General features: G+C 40.3%; 1 protein-coding gene across 1 annotated transcript in view; it reads right to left on the reverse strand.

Annotated features, from left to right (window-relative positions):
- Positions 1–3,802: 3,802 nt before the first annotated feature.
- Positions 3,803–18,762, reverse strand: part of fgf10a (fibroblast growth factor 10a) — a 23,589-nt gene continuing 8,629 nt past the window's right edge. Inside the window, exons 2-3 of the mRNA XM_008424055.1 lie at positions 8,751–8,854; positions 3,803–4,488 (exon numbers count right to left, since the gene is read on the reverse strand). Coding sequence (XP_008422277.1) covers positions 4,285–4,488; positions 8,751–8,854 — 308 coding nt within the window. The 3' untranslated portion in view covers positions 3,803–4,284. The remainder of the gene's footprint in view (positions 4,489–8,750; positions 8,855–18,762) is intronic.

Here is an 18,762-nt window from a genome sequence, read left to right on the forward strand (position 1 = left end):
TTTTCTTTTCAAGAAAACTTTTAGCTGACTCTGTTTCTTTCACTCTTATTTTATCTTACTTGATAAATCGTAAACTAAAGCTTGAGTGTGATTAATGACAAATAAGTGCAAATTGTTCACTCTTTTTCTTTAATCTTGTGATTGTGCTTTCAGAACTTTTCCAGAATACATTTCCATTTCCATTATTCTGGATATGCTTGCATTTCATTCTCAGAAGAAAGGATGAATAAGACCTTTTTCTCAGTGTGTACCTTGACTTCTTATGAGCAATCATCCGCTAAAGAAACTCTTATTGTTGCATTTGATAGTTCCTTTAAATTTGCTTAGTGTTATCACAATATGCTTTTTTGTTGTTGTTGCTTTCAAGAGGACCTTTTTTTTTTTACTATGTGTAGGTATCAGTAGAATATAAACACAACTAACAGTAAGATGCGTTTGTGGCCACAAATTAAACCAAACCCTAACGCTTTGGAGGGTTGAAAAAAACTAGTTGAACATGAGAAGGGGGAGATCTCCTGGTTTACCTTCTGGGTTCCAGGAACTCCCTTGGTCTGCTTCCAATGATTGCCTCCACCTCCACCCATAATACCCCCCACCCCCAGCCTTCTGCAAACACCCCTTCAAGTCACTTCCCACCCTTCATCCCCAAATTCTCTGGCAACCCCTCTAATCACCTCCATCACCCCTCTTCCTCTCGCTCTTTGGCGTCCCATTCAACCTCCTTCCCACTCAATAAACATCGCCCCTCCTCCCATCGATTGCACCGCTACCCCAGACCTGCAATTGCATCGGTTCATTTACCTATCCTCCAGTCCAGTACGTCTTTGTCAAAGTCAGCTTGCAGCCTCCTCCTATTCCCCCTTTTTTTTCTGTCTCTCTGGGCTCACCAGGATGTAAAATATTCACAGCTGCTTCTGCGGTCAGGTAGCACAGCCACAGGACTCTGAGCAAACAGAGGAGCTGCGAATGTGTGAAGCCAACAGTGTACATTTCATTTGAGGTCCAACACAGGTCCGATAGATCCAGATGCACTCAAAACTGAAACTGCATACTGAGTCTTGCCGCAAACTCCACAAACCAAACACCTAGCATACCAGGCATAATCGTAAGCTTAAAAAAACCAGCTTTAATAAAGACGTTAGACTCTCTGCAGAAAGAAAAGAGTGAACCGACTAACTCAGATATCAGCGGTAATCAGTGTAAAACATCTGTCTTGAATAAATGTCCCGCTCTCAAAGACTTGTAATGGATTATGGGCAAAGGCAAGACGCATTAAGTCATGTTGAAGTTTCAATAAAAGCGCAACAAGCAACTCCAAGAGCCTGACACGTGTTATACTGTAAGAGCAGACCTCAATCCAAATTCTCAGAGCAAACAAGTGGACAAATTTGCCTCAGATATCTAAGTTTCAGTCCAGATTTATTGTGCCAATAAGGTATTAAATGGGATATTTAAATCTCCGAAGCTGCACCACCAAAATAATGAAGACATTTCAGGCTAGGAATGCCAGTCCTTGAACTTTATGAGGGAGGGAGAGAGGAGGGGTATCAGTGTCTTGAACACATTTCAAAGTAATTGTACTTGATATGTCGTTTACAGAACACCCAAGTAATCATATAAACAAAGGACTAGATGCCCTGGGAGGATGAAAGGAAATTTGAATCGCCCTCTGATGCATCATACTTACTCACGCTTTGACATGAGCGTTGGACGCAGAGGATTCCTGAGCATAATAAGAGGATCGAGGGCCTTCTTGTAATAAACACATTGGGACAGACGGACACTGGCGGATTCCGTCATATACGTGGAAATTAACTTGGACACACATGCACCGAAAACACAAGGGAGAGCGGATGGTAGCGATGTGCGGCAGTGGACAAATTACACACACTGCAGCCGAGTGGGCAGAGAGGAGGACTCTGTTTGTGTGTGTCGGTGTGATAACCTTGCTCCATGTTGGATCCAGTTGAATAGCCTGAATCTGACTTAACTTCGCAGACACGTGAGGAAACGTTTCAAGAAGTGTGAGAAAATGAAAAGCCGAGCTGGAGCGGCAACGACGCGAGAGCGGGGATTTTAAGGAGAAGCAGAGAGAATCGAAAGAAAACATGACATCATAGTTAATTAGAATCAGGTGATAAACAAAGCGGTGATATTTATGTTACACCATATGCCCTGCTCCATGTCTCTTTCAGTCTCGGGGGGGTTCAGCAACAGGTTTCAGACATGTAAGGTCAAGGAGGAGGCTTTTCCCAGCTGCTGGGACCACACTGATGCACACACGACGCTACCCAGCCGCCCGAGTGCATCTCTGTCTCACTGTGTGCATGCGTGTGTGTGTGTGTGCGTGCGGGAATGGGTCGGCCATTTCTAAAACCTGTTTCGTCTTTGTTGTTATCACATAAAAGACTGTGTTTATCCTCCAGGAAGCCGTGTTTGCCATGTGTACTTGCAGTGGCGCAAAAAGTGGGTATGCAGGGTATGCAACGCATAGGGGCGCAGCACCAGAGGGGGCGCCAAAACCCCGTCTGGAGGGGGCGGCGCGCCGATGATGTTTTCCCGTACACTAATGCGCGCCTTACGCTCCTTCACCTCGCGCACATAACGAGGTAAATGTAGCGAGTTTTACCCTTCACGTGTCGTCGCCTGGGGGGGGGGGGGGGGGCGATCTATGTTTTTGCATCCACCTGAACAATGTGTAGTTGCGCCACTGTGTACTTGTAATGCAAAGGTCTGAGCAATGAGAAATGGAAACCCCTGAAGTAATCAGCCAGGTCGTCTGCTGGGCTTCTTTCAAACTCTAATCTTTTGCAGGTTTCCAACTCACGTCTTGCTTCAAAAAGCTGTTCACCTGCTTACTATCATCACTCTGAAAGCGCTGTTCGCAAAAACCTGTGAGCCACGTCTCCCAAAAACTGGCAGACGTGCGAGTGTCTCAGGAAGGACATTTTTAAAACACACAGGACAAGAAAGTTATGTCTTTTTAATAATGAGTATTGTTGTGACCTTGGTGTTATTTGTTACAGGATAGTAATATGCCTGACAAGTAACGATTCTGAGAACGATGATAGTAATAAGTTTGATGAACAGGAAACAGGAGGTCTACTGTACTTTTGATTTCAACGTCTGTTTTGAATAAAGCTTCACAGTAACGTCCTAAAATAAACAGATATAGCTATTTAAGCTAGTAGAAGTGGCTTGAGGTCACACTTGTATTTTTGATGAACAATGAAATCATTAAAAGCCCAAGTATAATTTTTAATATGCCTCGGTTTCAGACTGAATATTTCATATTTCAGCCTATTTTCATTGACTGTAGATCTGATCCCTGCTTGGGTGAAAAGTCTTATGAGATATGAGGTTATGACACTTAATCAAACCAAAATGCTGCTACAGTATTACAGATAATTTTCTACAGTATCTTATGTAATTAATACCTACTTATATTTTAGAGAAAGTTAGGAATTAAACATTAATATTTCATCAAGTATGAAAAGGCAGTGAAAGTAGTGAAATCGTTAGCACACACACTTTTTATCTTTGCAATATTACACTTTAATATTCTCAGAATAAACATTGTCTTGTGCCTTCTGTGTTTGTATTCCCATCATTTTGTACGAAAAAAGTATAAAAGTTAATTATATCATTATCGTTTAAAATCCATTGGTTAGTTGGTTTTTTTTTTGTTTCTTTATAAAATAAAATCCAAACATTGAACACAGACAAGTTAAAGACAAATATATTCTTTTTATTTATACAGACTTAAATGATTATTAGTTTAAAAAGAGAAGCATAACTGGTAGAAAAAAAGACAAGAGTATGCCTTCTATTCTTTGTTTCTGTTAAATATAACATAAAATAAATAAATCTGAAGAAAGAGACATGATATAGTAAGATTTGTGGTGGTGCCATCATGAAGAAGCTATTCTCTGCTTTTACTGCTTCCTTTCAGGTTTATAAAGATACCTTTATCTTTTTTTTTTTTTGTCTATGCACTCCACAAATCTACAAATGTGAATCACATTTTGGCACAGATGTTTCGTTTGTGTTCATTGTGCCAGTGTACTTTATAACTTAAAACTGAAAATAATATATACATTGTATGCTGATATATATTCTTTTATTTTTCTTTAAAATAGTGTCCTTATCCAAACAAGCAGTCCGCTCCACATATTTCATTTTGTTTCTTTCTCAGTGCATTTTACAGACCAGGTTCAGATCTGTCCCATGTAGCCACCACCGTAAAGTCCAATAGACGTCCTGCAGTTTCGCCGACGCGTCCCATCATCGTGGCTGCACCACCATGGGCAAGAAGTGAGTCGCTGTGTTTTTCCGCCGCGTTTTCTTTCCCTTCAGCGGTTTCCCTCTGGGGTTCAGTCCAACAAACATGCACTTGTTTTTTTTGGTCCTCCACTCGGCAGAAGCGTAGGTGTTGTACCTGTTCTCCTCGATGCGTTCGATCAGTCGACAGTCGGGGCCGAACTCCCTCTGCGGATGGGAAACACGCAAAACACTGAGTGTCAAAGTGTCACGGATCACATTTAATGCTTGTGCAGCGTTTTTTGCTCTGAAAAGAGCAGCGTCTCTAAGTGCCGCCAGTGGCTCCAAACGGCCTTTTGCTCGACGCAGAGCCAGACGAGCGAGTGATGCATTCACTCAGAAGGACGTGTGGTCGTACACAGACATATCTGAGGCATTCTACTGGCAGAAGATTAATCCAGTTTTACAAGACGATTGTTAGAAGCCATAATTATGTAATCTTTGGGGGGGCGGAGGGATGCATGGAATGTGGCTCACTTTGTTGTCTGGTAATAAACCAAAATGCTTTAGTCTCCTTGAACAGTGAAAAAGTATTTATGCCCTCATAGACTTCTTATGTTTTTGCTTTTTATCACACGTGAATGTTTCAAATCGGCATTCAAATATTTATGTCAGAGATCATCTGAGTAAATACAAAAGGATTGAAGCCGTACAAGTCAATCCAGCCCTGTGTGAAAGCCATCCACTGTTAAATCATGAATTACCTGCGGTTAGCCACATTTTTCTGGTGAAACTGCACCAACACCAGACCTGATTACTGTCTGCCCTTCAGAATCCAGAAATAACTGGAATAGAACATGTCTGATGACATTAAATAAGAAACAAAACACTACACATCATGCTGCGATCAAAAGAAATTCAAGAATTGATGGCCACCCGTGTCTTTGACATCTATCAAATTATACATTTCTAAGGCTTTTGGGAACCACAGTGAGAGCCATTATCCACAAACGGAGAAAACAATAAACAGTGATAAACCTTCCCAGAAGAGGCAAGCCACCCAGAACATAAAGACCCGTCTCACATTTGCCGGGAAACATCTTGATGGTCACCAAGACTTTCCGAAAAAGTTTTTGTTAGATGTATATTTCATTACATGTGGTGTAAAACTAACACAGCACTTCAGAACGATACACCTACAGACAAATATGGTGATGGAAATTTGATGTATGTTTGCATTTGCAGCTTTGCTTTATCCCTTGGATGTAAAAATAAATAAATAAATAAATAAATAAATAAATAAATAAATATTACAGTGAATTTTTTTTAGTGGCACATTCCGTATTTATTGAAGTAGGAAAAAAAAATTCTTGACCTAATGATACAAAAGACACAAATAACTTCAAAATAAAAACCTTACATTGTTGAATCCTGTGCATATTTTATAACAAGAGGATTGTTTGTAGTGCACCTGCTACAACCTACATCTTTTGTGCAATTAATAATTAATTTTTGTGAAAATAACCAGTGCAAACATGACAAGAGTTTAAAGGTTCATCAAGCAACATTTACATTAATCTATAATGTCTCTTATTATTTTGGCTCTAAGATTATAGTAATGTTGTTCTTTGACCATTCATAGTATCAACCAAATGCTCTGGATTTATACTGAATAAAGATGCCAAGAGAGTCTATAGGTAAGATATTAGCTGACTGGCATAACAGAATCTCACTTCAGAAAGCCTGAATTATTCCTTTCAAAGTCACAGTTTTGTTTTGACACACCCCACGGAGATTCCAATTATAGCCTTTTTTGTGATTAAAAGACTCTGTCTATCTTCATCATTTACGATTATCACCAGTCTTATGAATAATGGAAAATGCATACATGTTAGTACGGGGTTCTAGGAAGGACTCACTCTTCCATTACTGTGCTGAAGATGACTGATCTGTAAGTCATTAATATTTGGAGCGGATTTAATTTTAGCCAAGTCTGGTGCAATTCCATCCATCCATCCATCCATCCATTTTCTTCCGCTTATCCGGGGTCGGGTCGCGGGGGCAGCAGCTTCAGAAGGGAGGCCCAGACTTCCCTCTCCCCAGCCACTTCTTCCAGCTCCTCCAGGGGAATCCCAAGGCGTTCCCAGGCCAGCCGAGAGACATAGTCCCTCCAGCGTGTCCTGGGTCTTCCCCGAGGCCTCCTCCCGGTGGGACGTGCCTGGAACACCTCACCAGGGAGGCGTCCAGGAGGCATCCTTACCAGATGCCCGAGCCACCTCAACTGGCTCCTCTCGACGTGGAGGAGCAGCGGCTCTACTCTGAGTCCCTCCCGGATGACCGAGCTTCTCACCCTATCTCTAAGGGAGAGCCCAGCCACCCTGCGGAGGAAACCCCTTCGGCCGCTTGTACCCGTGATCTCGTTCTTTTGGTCATGACCCAAAGCTTATGACCATAGATGAGGGTGCAATTCACGTTTTAATAATGTTTTTGCACACTGTAACAAATTCTGCCAAATTCTGCTTTCCGTTTTAACGACCGCAACTCACATGTTGCAAAAGCTTTTAATCGTTTCCTTTTGACTCTGCAGAGCACCGTAAAGACATCGTCCTCCTTCACGTCTTCTGACAACACAAATCAACAAACTGTAAGCCATTGTTTAAGGACTAGTCCCATGTGTATTTAAGGCCAGCAGTAAAACCTCGGCATGGGACTTGGGATCTAGTAAAGTGTGACATTTCGAAGGTCAAGGCATGGTGCAGGTACAGAACATTGTGACACGATGTCTGAGTCTTAACGTTGCAGCAATGATTTGTACACGAGGAGAGAAAAGATCTGAGGGAACGTTGTTTGTCAGTTTACTGGAAGCTGCCGTTGTGCTCAAGGCTAGCCTCACTTAAGTAGGCAGTTAACTGGATGCAGTTGATAGTCACAAGGAAAAATGTTCTTGCCCCCCACCCCACTCCATGTATCTGCACACACACACACACACACACACGCTTGCTCACTGTCTCCCTCTGAATCTGAATCTGGCCACAGCTGTTCAAATTGGTTCCAGAAGTAAAACTGAATGTTCTCAAAGCAGAAGGAGAATATTTAACAGACGCTGTGCGGCTTTTCAACTTTCTGCGTAAGAGCTGTGTGCGTGTGTGTGTGTGTGTGTGTGTGTGTGTGTATGCGTGGGTGCGTGTGTGTGTACATGTGTGCCCTTCAATTAGATGAAATTACAGTAACAACACCATTTTACTTTTAAGATACTGGAAAGATCAGACCTAAAAAGTAAAAAAATAAAATAAAATCTTTCCCTTTAAAGCTTTTAAAATAGAATCAATATGCTGCGCAGCGACCACTGCTAAATTCATGACCAAACTACATAACTGTGACCGTTTTTGACATTTTATCTGGTGATATAATGAAACAATGATTTCAATTGATTACCACCGGATAAAGAAGTCACTGTGCAAAGCCATCAAGTGTAATTGAACGCCGGCCCCTCGCTAGTCAACCGCCACTGCTGGCTTGTGTTGCACCAGGCAGAAGACGTCATGGGAATTCAGTTTCAGGTCGTGCAACAAAATCTCTTGTTTTCTTTTTTTTTCCCTCCTTCCCCTACATCGTATGTCATTTCATCTGAGCTGCAGCTCCAGAGAGACACGCTGAAAACGGGTCTTTCAAAGTAAAAGAAGGAGAGGGAGAGAATGAGATTGAGAAAAAGAGCAGAAAGAGGGAGAAAACAGATGAAACAAGGGCTTCTCCCCTAAGGGACTGAAGCAGAATAGAAAAACCTGCTGGATTGTGTTTCCTTTTTCTGAATGGCGAGCAGAGACAGGAGAGCTGACGCTGACAAACTGTGGTTCCTTTTTTTCTGGAACAGTCAGTGCTAAAGCCTTGTCCATTGTTTTACAAAGTGTTTCAGTAAGCCATCTAATATACTGCAAAGTTTTGATTTGAGATTATAGTTTAGCAATTCAAAGGCGTTCTTGCCAAAAATAAAACGCTCCAAGTAAGTCAATAAAAAAAGGAAGTTCACATGAGTTTAGTCTGAGTTTACAACCAACCGCAGCACAGGAACAGCCATGGTTATAATTTTAAGTGACATAAAAATTTGTCTTGATCACAACAGAATCTCTATTGTTGTTCTCCTCGACTCCAGAGCAGCTTTCAGTTGACTTTGTTTAGCATTTTGAACATTGTTAAAATCTGATTCTCTAATGTTTGAAGCTAATTAGGTAAATGTTGCTCGTGGTGTTCCACAAACATCTATTATCGATCCTGTCTAATTCATATATAACTACCCTTTGCTCTATCATTTGACACTAACACACGTCCTAAAGCAGATGATGCACAATTGGATACATCAGCTTCTCCTTTATTGCCTCACAGAAATGATGATTTTTGAGGAATCTTCTACTACATTTTTCGTATGAAATGTGTTTTATAAATAAACACAACACGACATGACGTGACGTGAGTAAAACGGAGCCAGAACTCACCGCTCCGTACAGATCTCCGCTCTCTTTGATTGCCAGGTAGTGGTTGCTGCTGAGGCCCCTGATGGCCACCACTCCCACATCCACTGATTTGATCTCCAAAATACCTGGTGAAGAAGACACACACACAGACACACACACAAACACGTCAAACCGGTTTGCAGAGTCGCTGATATGGAATTGCAGCACTTAGAAAATTTACTTTTGTTGATGTCAGATATTGTAGGGCAGTGGCTTTTTTATATCCAAACTCAATAAATAGGAGATAATTTTAAGTTAACACAAACTGACAGGCAAAATGACAATTGTTCAGGCTCACAGTTTTAAACTGCGCAGTCGTGCAGAAAAGCGTATTTGCCCAGGGACGTATTTCCTCTGTTTTTTTAGATGCTCAGACATGATCCATTGATGTGATTACATTATATATCATAGTAAAATTTGTTTAATGGTCTAAAAATGAAGTGTGCCAAAACCCCTTAACCCTCCCCCCACAAAAAAAACTAAAACAGACAAAATCCATCAGGGATGAAATACTTTTTTCTTTGTACGGCACATAGTGTACTGTAAATCGGGCAGAACCTCATAAACGTTTTTTTTATTTATTTCTTTACTGTGGTTAATCATAGGATACAAAGTAAAGCAACAGATCAGACACTGAAACGCCAAACTATCTATTTGAATCATGTTTTGTTTACAGATTTAAAACTCCACTGGAGCTGCTTTGTCACTGACTTTTATTTGTTTGTTTAGTTCTTTTAATTTTCTGAACAGCATGTTTTTTGTTTTTTTTTCCAAAGTATCACCCCGCTTAAAGTATTTGTATCAAAATACAGATGAACATTATTTATTCCAGCGTCTCCCTCACATCCATATCCCAGCGGAGACCTCAGATGTGCCTCTTGCCCTCCCTTCATTTGCTTTTACACTCATGGGTTGCATGCTCTGCAAGCAAGCTGTAAGCCAGGTACGTTTTCTTTTTTTTTTTTTTTTTACATATTTGCAATGTTTGTTTTTCTGACCATGGGAGCACAGGCAAACCGGCAAGCATTCGGACAGAACTGAGAGAAGCTTTCTGCCTGCCTGACTGGCAGGAGGTCAAGGAAGCCATATCAGCTTTCGAGGTGAAGCAATTACTGGTTTACACTGTGGTCAGTGGCTTTCTGTCGCTGCACCGAGCTTAAAACTATCAGGGTTTTGAGAGAATTAGCAAATTGGACAAGAAGGAAATTGAGCCTACTTGCAGAATTAGCTGCAGACCAACCCAGGTTACATTTTCAGAGCATTTCTGAAGTTCACCTACTGGCAAAAGAGCAAAGAGATGGATATTAACTTGTACATCCTGTCATATTTTGTCCTGATTAGGTAGAGGTGGGAAAAATACATGCCAAGGATGTTTTTTTGTACCACATGTCCCCTTCCTGCCCTCGTCTCTTATCGTAAATTTTGTTTCATGGCGATTAAACAGACAAAGAAAGTTTGCTGAAATAAGCATACAAGAATCTGAGAACTGTGCTCCACAACAAAAACTTCTCAATGGCAAAAAATAAACACATAAATTGTTCAGATATGTGTTCTCTTTGGATAGTACTCTTATTAAATGTTACAGTTGTTATACCATAAAAGCATGATCCATGTGGCTTATATTCAAGACCTTTGGAAGACATACAGTCACAGGTTTTCCCTGGAAATCCACGTCTGTTCTTGTCATCTTTAAATAGTTTTTTGCCACATTTTCCAATTTTCTGATGCTGGAAACACTTAATGTTCCTTCATTTGGTCAAAAATAGGGAATCATCGTGTAACCAGACTCCAAAACTTTCCGTAGCTCTCGGTACATACACGCCGTCCATTACTCAGCCAGACATGCACCGCAACACAACACTGATCTATCAGGTTCAAAATGTTCTCTCTCGCCGCTCCACAGCTGACATTTCTGAGCTGTGATCCATACAAAATAAGATCTGTCTGTGCTCACGCGAAGCTGCTCCACCTGTTCAAACCCTTTTCCCTCCTCCTGTTTGATGTGGCTTGTCAGAAACCAAAAAGCACAGGGCTCTTTTATAGCCCCTTTACCAGAAACCAGAAGCCATCGAGTTAAATCTCCAGGCTGCAACAAAAAGCTTAGATTGCATCTATTCAATTTGTGGAAGTCTCAGACAGAAAAAGATTGTGATCAGGCTTCATAGATGAACCCAGTAGCTGTCTCTGATAAATGCACTTTAATGAACGAAAACTTTAAATACTTAAGCTAATTATGTTATGCAATTTAGGGAATTTCATTGTGTCTCACTTTCATGATGTCACTCACATTTTTATTTGTCGTTTATGTTTTAAACTGTAAAAGAAGAGAACCATTTCCGAGGTACAACAATAGCAAAAGCTTTCCTGAATTTACAAGTTTTGGACACGTCCATCAAGCTGTCACTACCAAACCCAATATCTGTGTATAACAGGGCAAAAGTATGAAATAATCTTTGGCTGTCAAATCCCAGGTGCGTTTTGTGGCATTAACCCACTGATGGTTGATGTCATAAACCGTTCTCTTGCAGTAAGAAGAGCCTTGGATGTTTGGGCACTGCATGTTCTCGTGAAGAAGAAAAATGCATGTAAAGTCATTTGGTGATGGAGTGCGCCATCCGGTGTGTACCCTTCTTTTCACCCAGTGACTCACAGAGGCTCAGCGGGGATATAGACAAGACGCGATTGTTTTCTTTCGTAGTTTATGGCTTTTTTTTGCAAAGTGCTTCTTTTATAGACGCTCACGCTGACTAATGAGGTTCTTGGAAATAATTTTACTACCATACGAATTCCACCCAAAATTGTAGCCCAGTTGACGCTAATCAATAAGACATTGTTTCATCCCATTTCAGAAGAACGAGAAGAGAAAATGAAACAAGAAACTGCCATGTCAGGGTTTAATCTATCTATCTATGAACAAACAATATTAATTTAATTTTGATTGAACTATAAATAAAATACATCGTTTTTTGACTCAAAAAGAATACAAATGTGTAAGGACACAAGTAGTAGTGATAAATATGTTCAGGCTATGGAGGAATATATGGTGCAATTCTCTGAAGAATCTTGATATTCTTACTCTTTCAACAAGACGTCAAATCAATTTAATCAATAATACATTTTGAAATAGTTGTACAGGTTCTGAAGGAACAAATAGAAATGTTTAGCATATATAGGCTTGCCTTTTTGGTACAAGACAAGGACACATTTTAATTATATTGCCATGTGTTACTAGACTCTCATGTCCGCAGTTGAGGCCTGTCATCTTACCAGAAACAAAAATGTTATATGTTTAATATTAATAACAGAGTATCTCCTTGCTTTCTGCCAAGGTGAAATGCTTTTAAATCCAGATCTTCATTTTCATGCTTCAGTCAAAGACAAATTATTTCTATTGTCTTCCAGCTGGTGAAAGATCTTAAAAGCTGGTGCTTCATGTCTAATTCAGGCACAAAGTCAAAGGAGGCTTCTTTGCACGGGCAATCTGTTTTTTGTTAAAGTACAGTATCACTCTCTGGACTGCTAAGATGTTTTTTTCTTTTTCTTTTTTACATAACTTCAAAAGATCCACATTCATTTGACAGACATGGTAACTTCTTAGATCGTTTTACAGCTCATAGAATGGATTAATGAAGTCATTGTTTCAACAATCAAATGGCAGCCAACATTATTATTGCTAAATAATGAGGACAATCCAGGCTCTCTCTCTCTCTCTCTCTCTCTCTCTCTCTCTCTCTCTCTCTCTCTCTCTCTCTCTCTCTCTCACACACACACACCCACACACACACACACACCAGAAAACCCACACATACATAAACCTCCTGCCGACCCCTGGATGGCCCCATTTGGAAACACGGTCACTGAGACTCCAACTGAACCTAAAGGTTAAGGGAGGTTGTGAAAATGTTTCCACTGTTTATTCTGGGGATTTTTTTGAAGATTACGGAGCAGTTGTTCACTCGGTGACCTTGACACGGAGACCAGCTGCGAGTGGATCTAATGCTTGTAGAGATCTCGCTGAGTATTTTGAAATATTGTCGCTTGACAAGCAGTTGGTGTCAAGAGCTGCAATCAGCAGGACAAATGGGTCAGTCTTTTTTTTTTTTTTTTGCTGTGACATGCTCAATCTCATGTTAAAGAAATGCAACACTTTAGTTTTTTAAACAACGTCGCTGATTGACGATGCCTCTTCTTTGTTGCAACTCGACTGTTTACATCCAGGAAACCTCATAAAAAGACACAAAAGAATAAAGGGGTTCACTTTTTTTAATTTTTTTTTTATCCGAGGGTAAATGAGCCCACCGACGTGATTAAAACCGACGTTAAAAATATTATACTCTGTCAGGCAAATAAAAACAAAATAAATGAAAGAAAGAAATCAGAGAGAAACACGACAAAGAAAATAGTCCTTGTAGCTGCTGCAGCATCCGAGACCACCCAGACTTTTAACCGGGTTATAGAAGTTAAGTTGAATGTTTCCAGCTCTTTATGAAGTCAAAGAGAAAGAACAAACATCCCCCGGCAGTGCAGATTACTCCGTGAAGATGCTTGGCTCGTAGTGGAAGCCATTGTATATTATGCGCTTTAAGGAACACGGAGGTATTGGTTTAGACTGATGTGGTTGACATCAGTGTCATCCTGCACTCAGTGGCCACATCAAAGCCCGCTCGGCTTAGCGGGTTTGACTAAGCTGAGAAAACAAAGGCCCCTGGCTGATTGTCAATATGGCCAACATATTGTTATAAACAAAACTTCAGAGGTTCTAAATTTGTTTTCGGGTACAGTCATAAGAGGGATTTCAACCTAATTTTGTCAGTAATAAAGATCAGAATGAAGAAAAAAGTTTGCTTCACCTTCTCTCATTGCATTATTGAGCTCAATTTTATGCTTATCGTTCAAGTTTTTTTCTTTTTTTTTTTGTCCTTACCAAGTTGAGGGCAAAACTGCTTCTCGTACAAGCAGACAGCTAAATCTAAAGTAAATGAAAACCTTTCATTTAAAAAGCTAAAAATCTTGTAGATAGGTAAATGACGTTTCGTACCCTTCCTTCAAGACCTGGGTACTGTGAGCCGACACAGCGAGTTATGTCACACACGTTTAAGAGCAACCGAGAGGAAACCAGAAGAAATTCTTTGTGATGTTAATGGTTATATGATTGAGGGGGGAGAAAAACCCCAAACCACCTGAGAAACCGTGATCCCTCTCTCTCTCGCACAGTTGACTTTGTAACATGATAGAGCGCCAAATCCGCCAGCTTCTCTCCAAACAGACTCGCAGGTCTGACACGACAGGAGTTATGTTTTCAGGAAAAGCGCTGCGACAGTCGTCCGCGTTTCACACATTTTTCATTTACAGTTCATCTGCCAGCGTGATGTTGCCCAACTGTTGTTTTGAAAGGTTTCTGCATGGATTACTGTGTAATGCCAGAGAGGAGGGGAAAGAAAAAAAAACAATCCTGCAAGTTTCAGTTGTTTAAGACAATATTGTCAGCTTTTCAGATAAAACAGTATTCAGTTTGCACATTTGCTTTGTGCTTAGTTCTTACTTTCCTTGCATTAACGTTTATTTAGTACACTTACACACACACACCTACACACGCACACACACTCGCACTCCCGCATATGCACAGGGTAATTTGCTGAAATTCCTAACGACCCAGCTCAAAGAGCCAGACCATCCAGATGCCTTTTCGGACTCAACTCTACCTTTGATGATTCCATTAAAAACTTACTCAAGCTGTGTGTGAGCGGGTGTGTGAGTGTAACGATGAGGCATGGAGGGAAGCAGGAACACAAGGTGTGTATTTGGTTTGGACGGACTTTTTTTTCCTTTGTAATGCACATGTTCTAAGTATGGCTGCCGCCCTTCACGCTATGCGTCACACATGCTGGTCTTCACCTCCAACTGGTTTACTGGTCAGGAATTCGGCCTCTTCACAGGCACCAAGCTCACATCCAGGTGACACTTCAGTATTGGCCTTCATGTTTAATACAATTCTAACTAACAGGTGTGCAGTGGCTGGCCTGGAGGAGAAGAAACAGAGCTAGGCACCGGACTTGCTCATCAAACTTGCAAGTATCCATTAGCAAGTGGGGAATGATAAAAAATATGTCGGGGAAAATGTAGGCAATCGGTTCACTTGACTACATCAGCTGCCGGTGGACAGAGTGTGGCCAAAGAATACACACAAAGAATACACACAGGATGCCCAAGTATGCCTCTAAGGGAGAATTTATCAGGATAGTCCACGATGAGTTAAAGGGGGCTGCAACAGACTGGCCACCTGTCCAGGGTGTACCCTGCCTCTCGCCCAAAACGTTCGCTGGAGAAAGGCACCAGCAAACCTCCTGACCCCACAAGGGACAAGGGTCTACAGAAAGTGGATGGATGGAGTTAAAGATGGTAGAAAACCACTTTAGTCTTGGCTCAGATTAGCTAAAGCTTCAGCCACAAGGATAAAATAATCTAGATTTAAAGAACAGGCATAAACTTTTAACATTATTTCACTAAGGCAAAAGCACTAAGGGGCCATGTGGTTTGCATTATATTTCCTCATCTTTACATTTATATTGCTACAGAAAAATTGTATAATGCTACAAAACGCCCAACACTAAGCTCAATGTGGAAAACTTCTTATTTCTGGAAATTAGCTTTGTGTTATTTTCATTTTTTTTGCAGCGCAGTCTGGCTCCTAAATCCGGATGAGAACATCTGGATAACACCAAAAACTGTTTCAGACACCCAAGAAAATCAAGCTTTCCGTTTGTTAAAGAGTTATTTTCAAAGTGACTCTGGTTTTAACTTTTTCGAGATGAAGCAATGCCAAGCCACAAAGATGAGTGTGTCACTGACAGGGTAGATTCTGCAATTTGAAAACAACTTTCCCGTTGCTGTTTACTCCATAGGGAGCATAGCAACGATATGAAACGTAGACAGCAGTAAACAACTCTTCAGAAACATTTGTAATGATGCAGGACAAGTGAAACTCAGAGCAATGTGGACTCTGTGGAGTTGCGTGATTTCAGGTGTACTTATGCAGTTAAAAAACTCGTTGCACAATCTTCACGTTTTCCCATCTCAGATGAGGTATGTTTTCTTAAACCCTACAAAACTCATTTGGTAAAAGAAGTTATCATTGAACACAATATTTAGAGTTTGAAGGGATTGTTTTGTCTTTTAATGCAAATTTTTGTTGTTATTATCTCTAAGAGCCAAAAACCTTTAAAGCAGAAGAAGATCGTAAAGAAGCATATTTGGCGCTGAAAGGCTTTTCTGTAGGGCGGATCCTTTCTGGTCTGAGGTTGTGGGAGGGCTGCATACATAAATCTGGCTCCTATTTCTGTCTTGTCATAGTGACAGAGTAATCGACAAGTGAGTAAAATAACGGGGGAAATGTCAAGCGTCGACAGGAAATATGTAAACAGTGACGGAAAACTGAGATAGATCCTTTCGTTTCGTCTTCCTCTGTGATTCATGGCAAAGAAAAAGCTCCACTTTCAAGAGTAGCTGAACTTTAATAATGAAGAAACATTCAGAATCCATTCTTCAATTCCTTGACTGAAGCTTCTGTATTTTGCACCCTGCTGCAAAGAGAGGAGGGTCTTTTGGGAATGTGGAGGGCAGTAAGTTACCTATTGGCCCATAGAAAGACACATTTTCAGATACAAGGTAACACAAAACAATTCCCAAATCTGCAAATAAGTGGATCATGTAATGCAGCTATTAGCTACTAGGACCTATTAGCAAGTAGCTCTGCATCTAATTTTCTGAGATACTAAAATTCATTGACATTTCTAACTGAATGGAGTCAAGGGTCATTTATTAAGTCTATATAACACTGAAACATAATATTTTATAAAGATATTGAAGCGACAGTCCAGTTGGTTCCTTTTTGATGTAATGAAACTTGTAAAATAAAGCACTTGTAAACTCGTATTCAGGAGGTAAAATACTAAAATAAATACTAAATTACTAAAATACTAAAAACATACGTATCATTGATAGGTTGATGATGAAGACGTTTTGTGTTTTTTGGGGGAATTACCACTGTTAAACATTGATCCAACCATTACATCAGTTTCTTTTATCCGAGTCTACAGTTCTACTAATTGAACAAGTTAGAATGGGTCTATAGGCTAAACAAATCATGTTTTTTCTCTCAGAAAATGAGATTTTGCCTTCTCGGTTTTGCCGAAAACAACCCATTCCTTCCAGGACTGAGTTTAAAAATAAAACAGCTCTTTTCTCCATGACTGGGAGACTGCGCATGCATATATGTTGTTTATTGCAGCCAACAACTAAACACTTGTCTTTTCCAACAGTTAGTACAGCGGTAAACCAACTGACCAAACATATTTCTCTTTTAGTAATGAAGTGTGTTGAATTCTGCCTGCATGGCTAAGTCATTGGCTATAGGCTTGGCTGGGGTTGCTTGGTTACGGAGCAAGCATCTCCTGATTGACTGACACAATAATCAGGATGTGTATGAAACAGCTCTTTTTCCGGACAATAAAAAGCATTTGCTTATTGCCCATAAATATAATGATATGATTTTTAGCTGTTTGTGTCTAGAAGCAGTACAGACCCAAATGGAACTATTAAAATGTTCCCTTTAGCAAATGATTCAGAAGATACTAAACATGTGGCGAATGATCAAAGAGTGTGTCTACTTAATCTCACAGGATAAAGCCAGAAACACCATAAAAGCCACGGATGATACTGGGATTACAAGTATGAGGTGCTTTGCACATATGTTTCAGCTGATTATACTCTTAAAGCAGACAATCGCAGAAACATTTGATGGAGATAGCCAGATAGTTCAAGCACTTCAAACATTTACAGAGCTTCAAATGTGCCACGTTAGACACACAGCATTGATTACAACCAGGGGTGAAAGTAAGGGGGTACGACAGGGTACTACGTACCCCTAAAAGATTTAGCGGGGGTACACAGTACCTGCAAGAGAGAGGAGCGGCTGTCAGCTGTAAAAAAAAATCAATGGGTTCACTGTGTAGCCGTGAGTGCACCCACTAATTAGCCGTGACTGATTAGTTTTTCAAGAACAATCTAAAACACGACTTAATCAGTTAATAAATACCTTTTTTCCCATTTCATATTGTTTCTGAACTGTTCGTGCTTTGCTAGAGCAGCGGTGCAACACGTCGATCGCAGAAGGTTTTGAGTCGATCTCGGCTTTAGGTGACAAACTGAACGCCGCCAGGAGGCTGAGAGCAGCACGTCCTCCTCTGACTCGCTTAAAACGTTCGAAACTTTATTAAAGAACAACAAAAAAATAAATAAAACGTGTTCAAATTAATGACCCAATAGCAATAATAATCTCAGTGATTATTGTTTCAACAAGGTGTTGCGCAATTATGTGGTTTCGGTTCCATTATCAAAATAACGAGCAGAGCAGGAGTTTAAAATTGACTAATCAACCACCGCTGTGTTCAGGGAGCTTATTAATGATCGCAAAATAAATATCAAACCTGAAAACCTAATATTGTAACGGACTGAATGTTATGTTTTTAACATAACCTCTGGTGGGCTTGTGGAGCGCAGGAGGTTGCCATGGCAAAGGGTGTGCTTAAATGACAGAGACGGAGAGTAAAAATGTGCGAGTGGTTTAGAGTTGATCATCTGTTCGGGTTGTTTTACMTTTGTCTTGGCGCATCACAGCCGCTGTAGTTTCTAAACGTTCAATAAACGACAAACTTGGACTAATTACCTCGTTCTTTGTGAATATACGTCATTTACAACAAACATCAAACACGATAAATATGTTTCATTAAGTATTTAACAAACAAATGGCTTCTACCATGATAATTGTATGAAATAAAATGAATTGTCTAATATTAAAAAAAATAGTTTGGTGCTGTCGGGCTCAGAGTCTGAGAGGCTTTTTCTTTAGCCTATCAAACAATTTTGTTTTTTGCCTCTTATTTAGTGGAAATATTAATGTTGATGAGACTTAATGATAACCTTTTTCAACCTTTAT

This window comes from Poecilia reticulata, linkage group LG12 (assembly GCF_000633615.1).
Source record: "Poecilia reticulata strain Guanapo linkage group LG12, Guppy_female_1.0+MT, whole genome shotgun sequence".
NCBI classification, from domain to species: domain Eukaryota; kingdom Metazoa; phylum Chordata; class Actinopteri; order Cyprinodontiformes; family Poeciliidae; genus Poecilia; species Poecilia reticulata.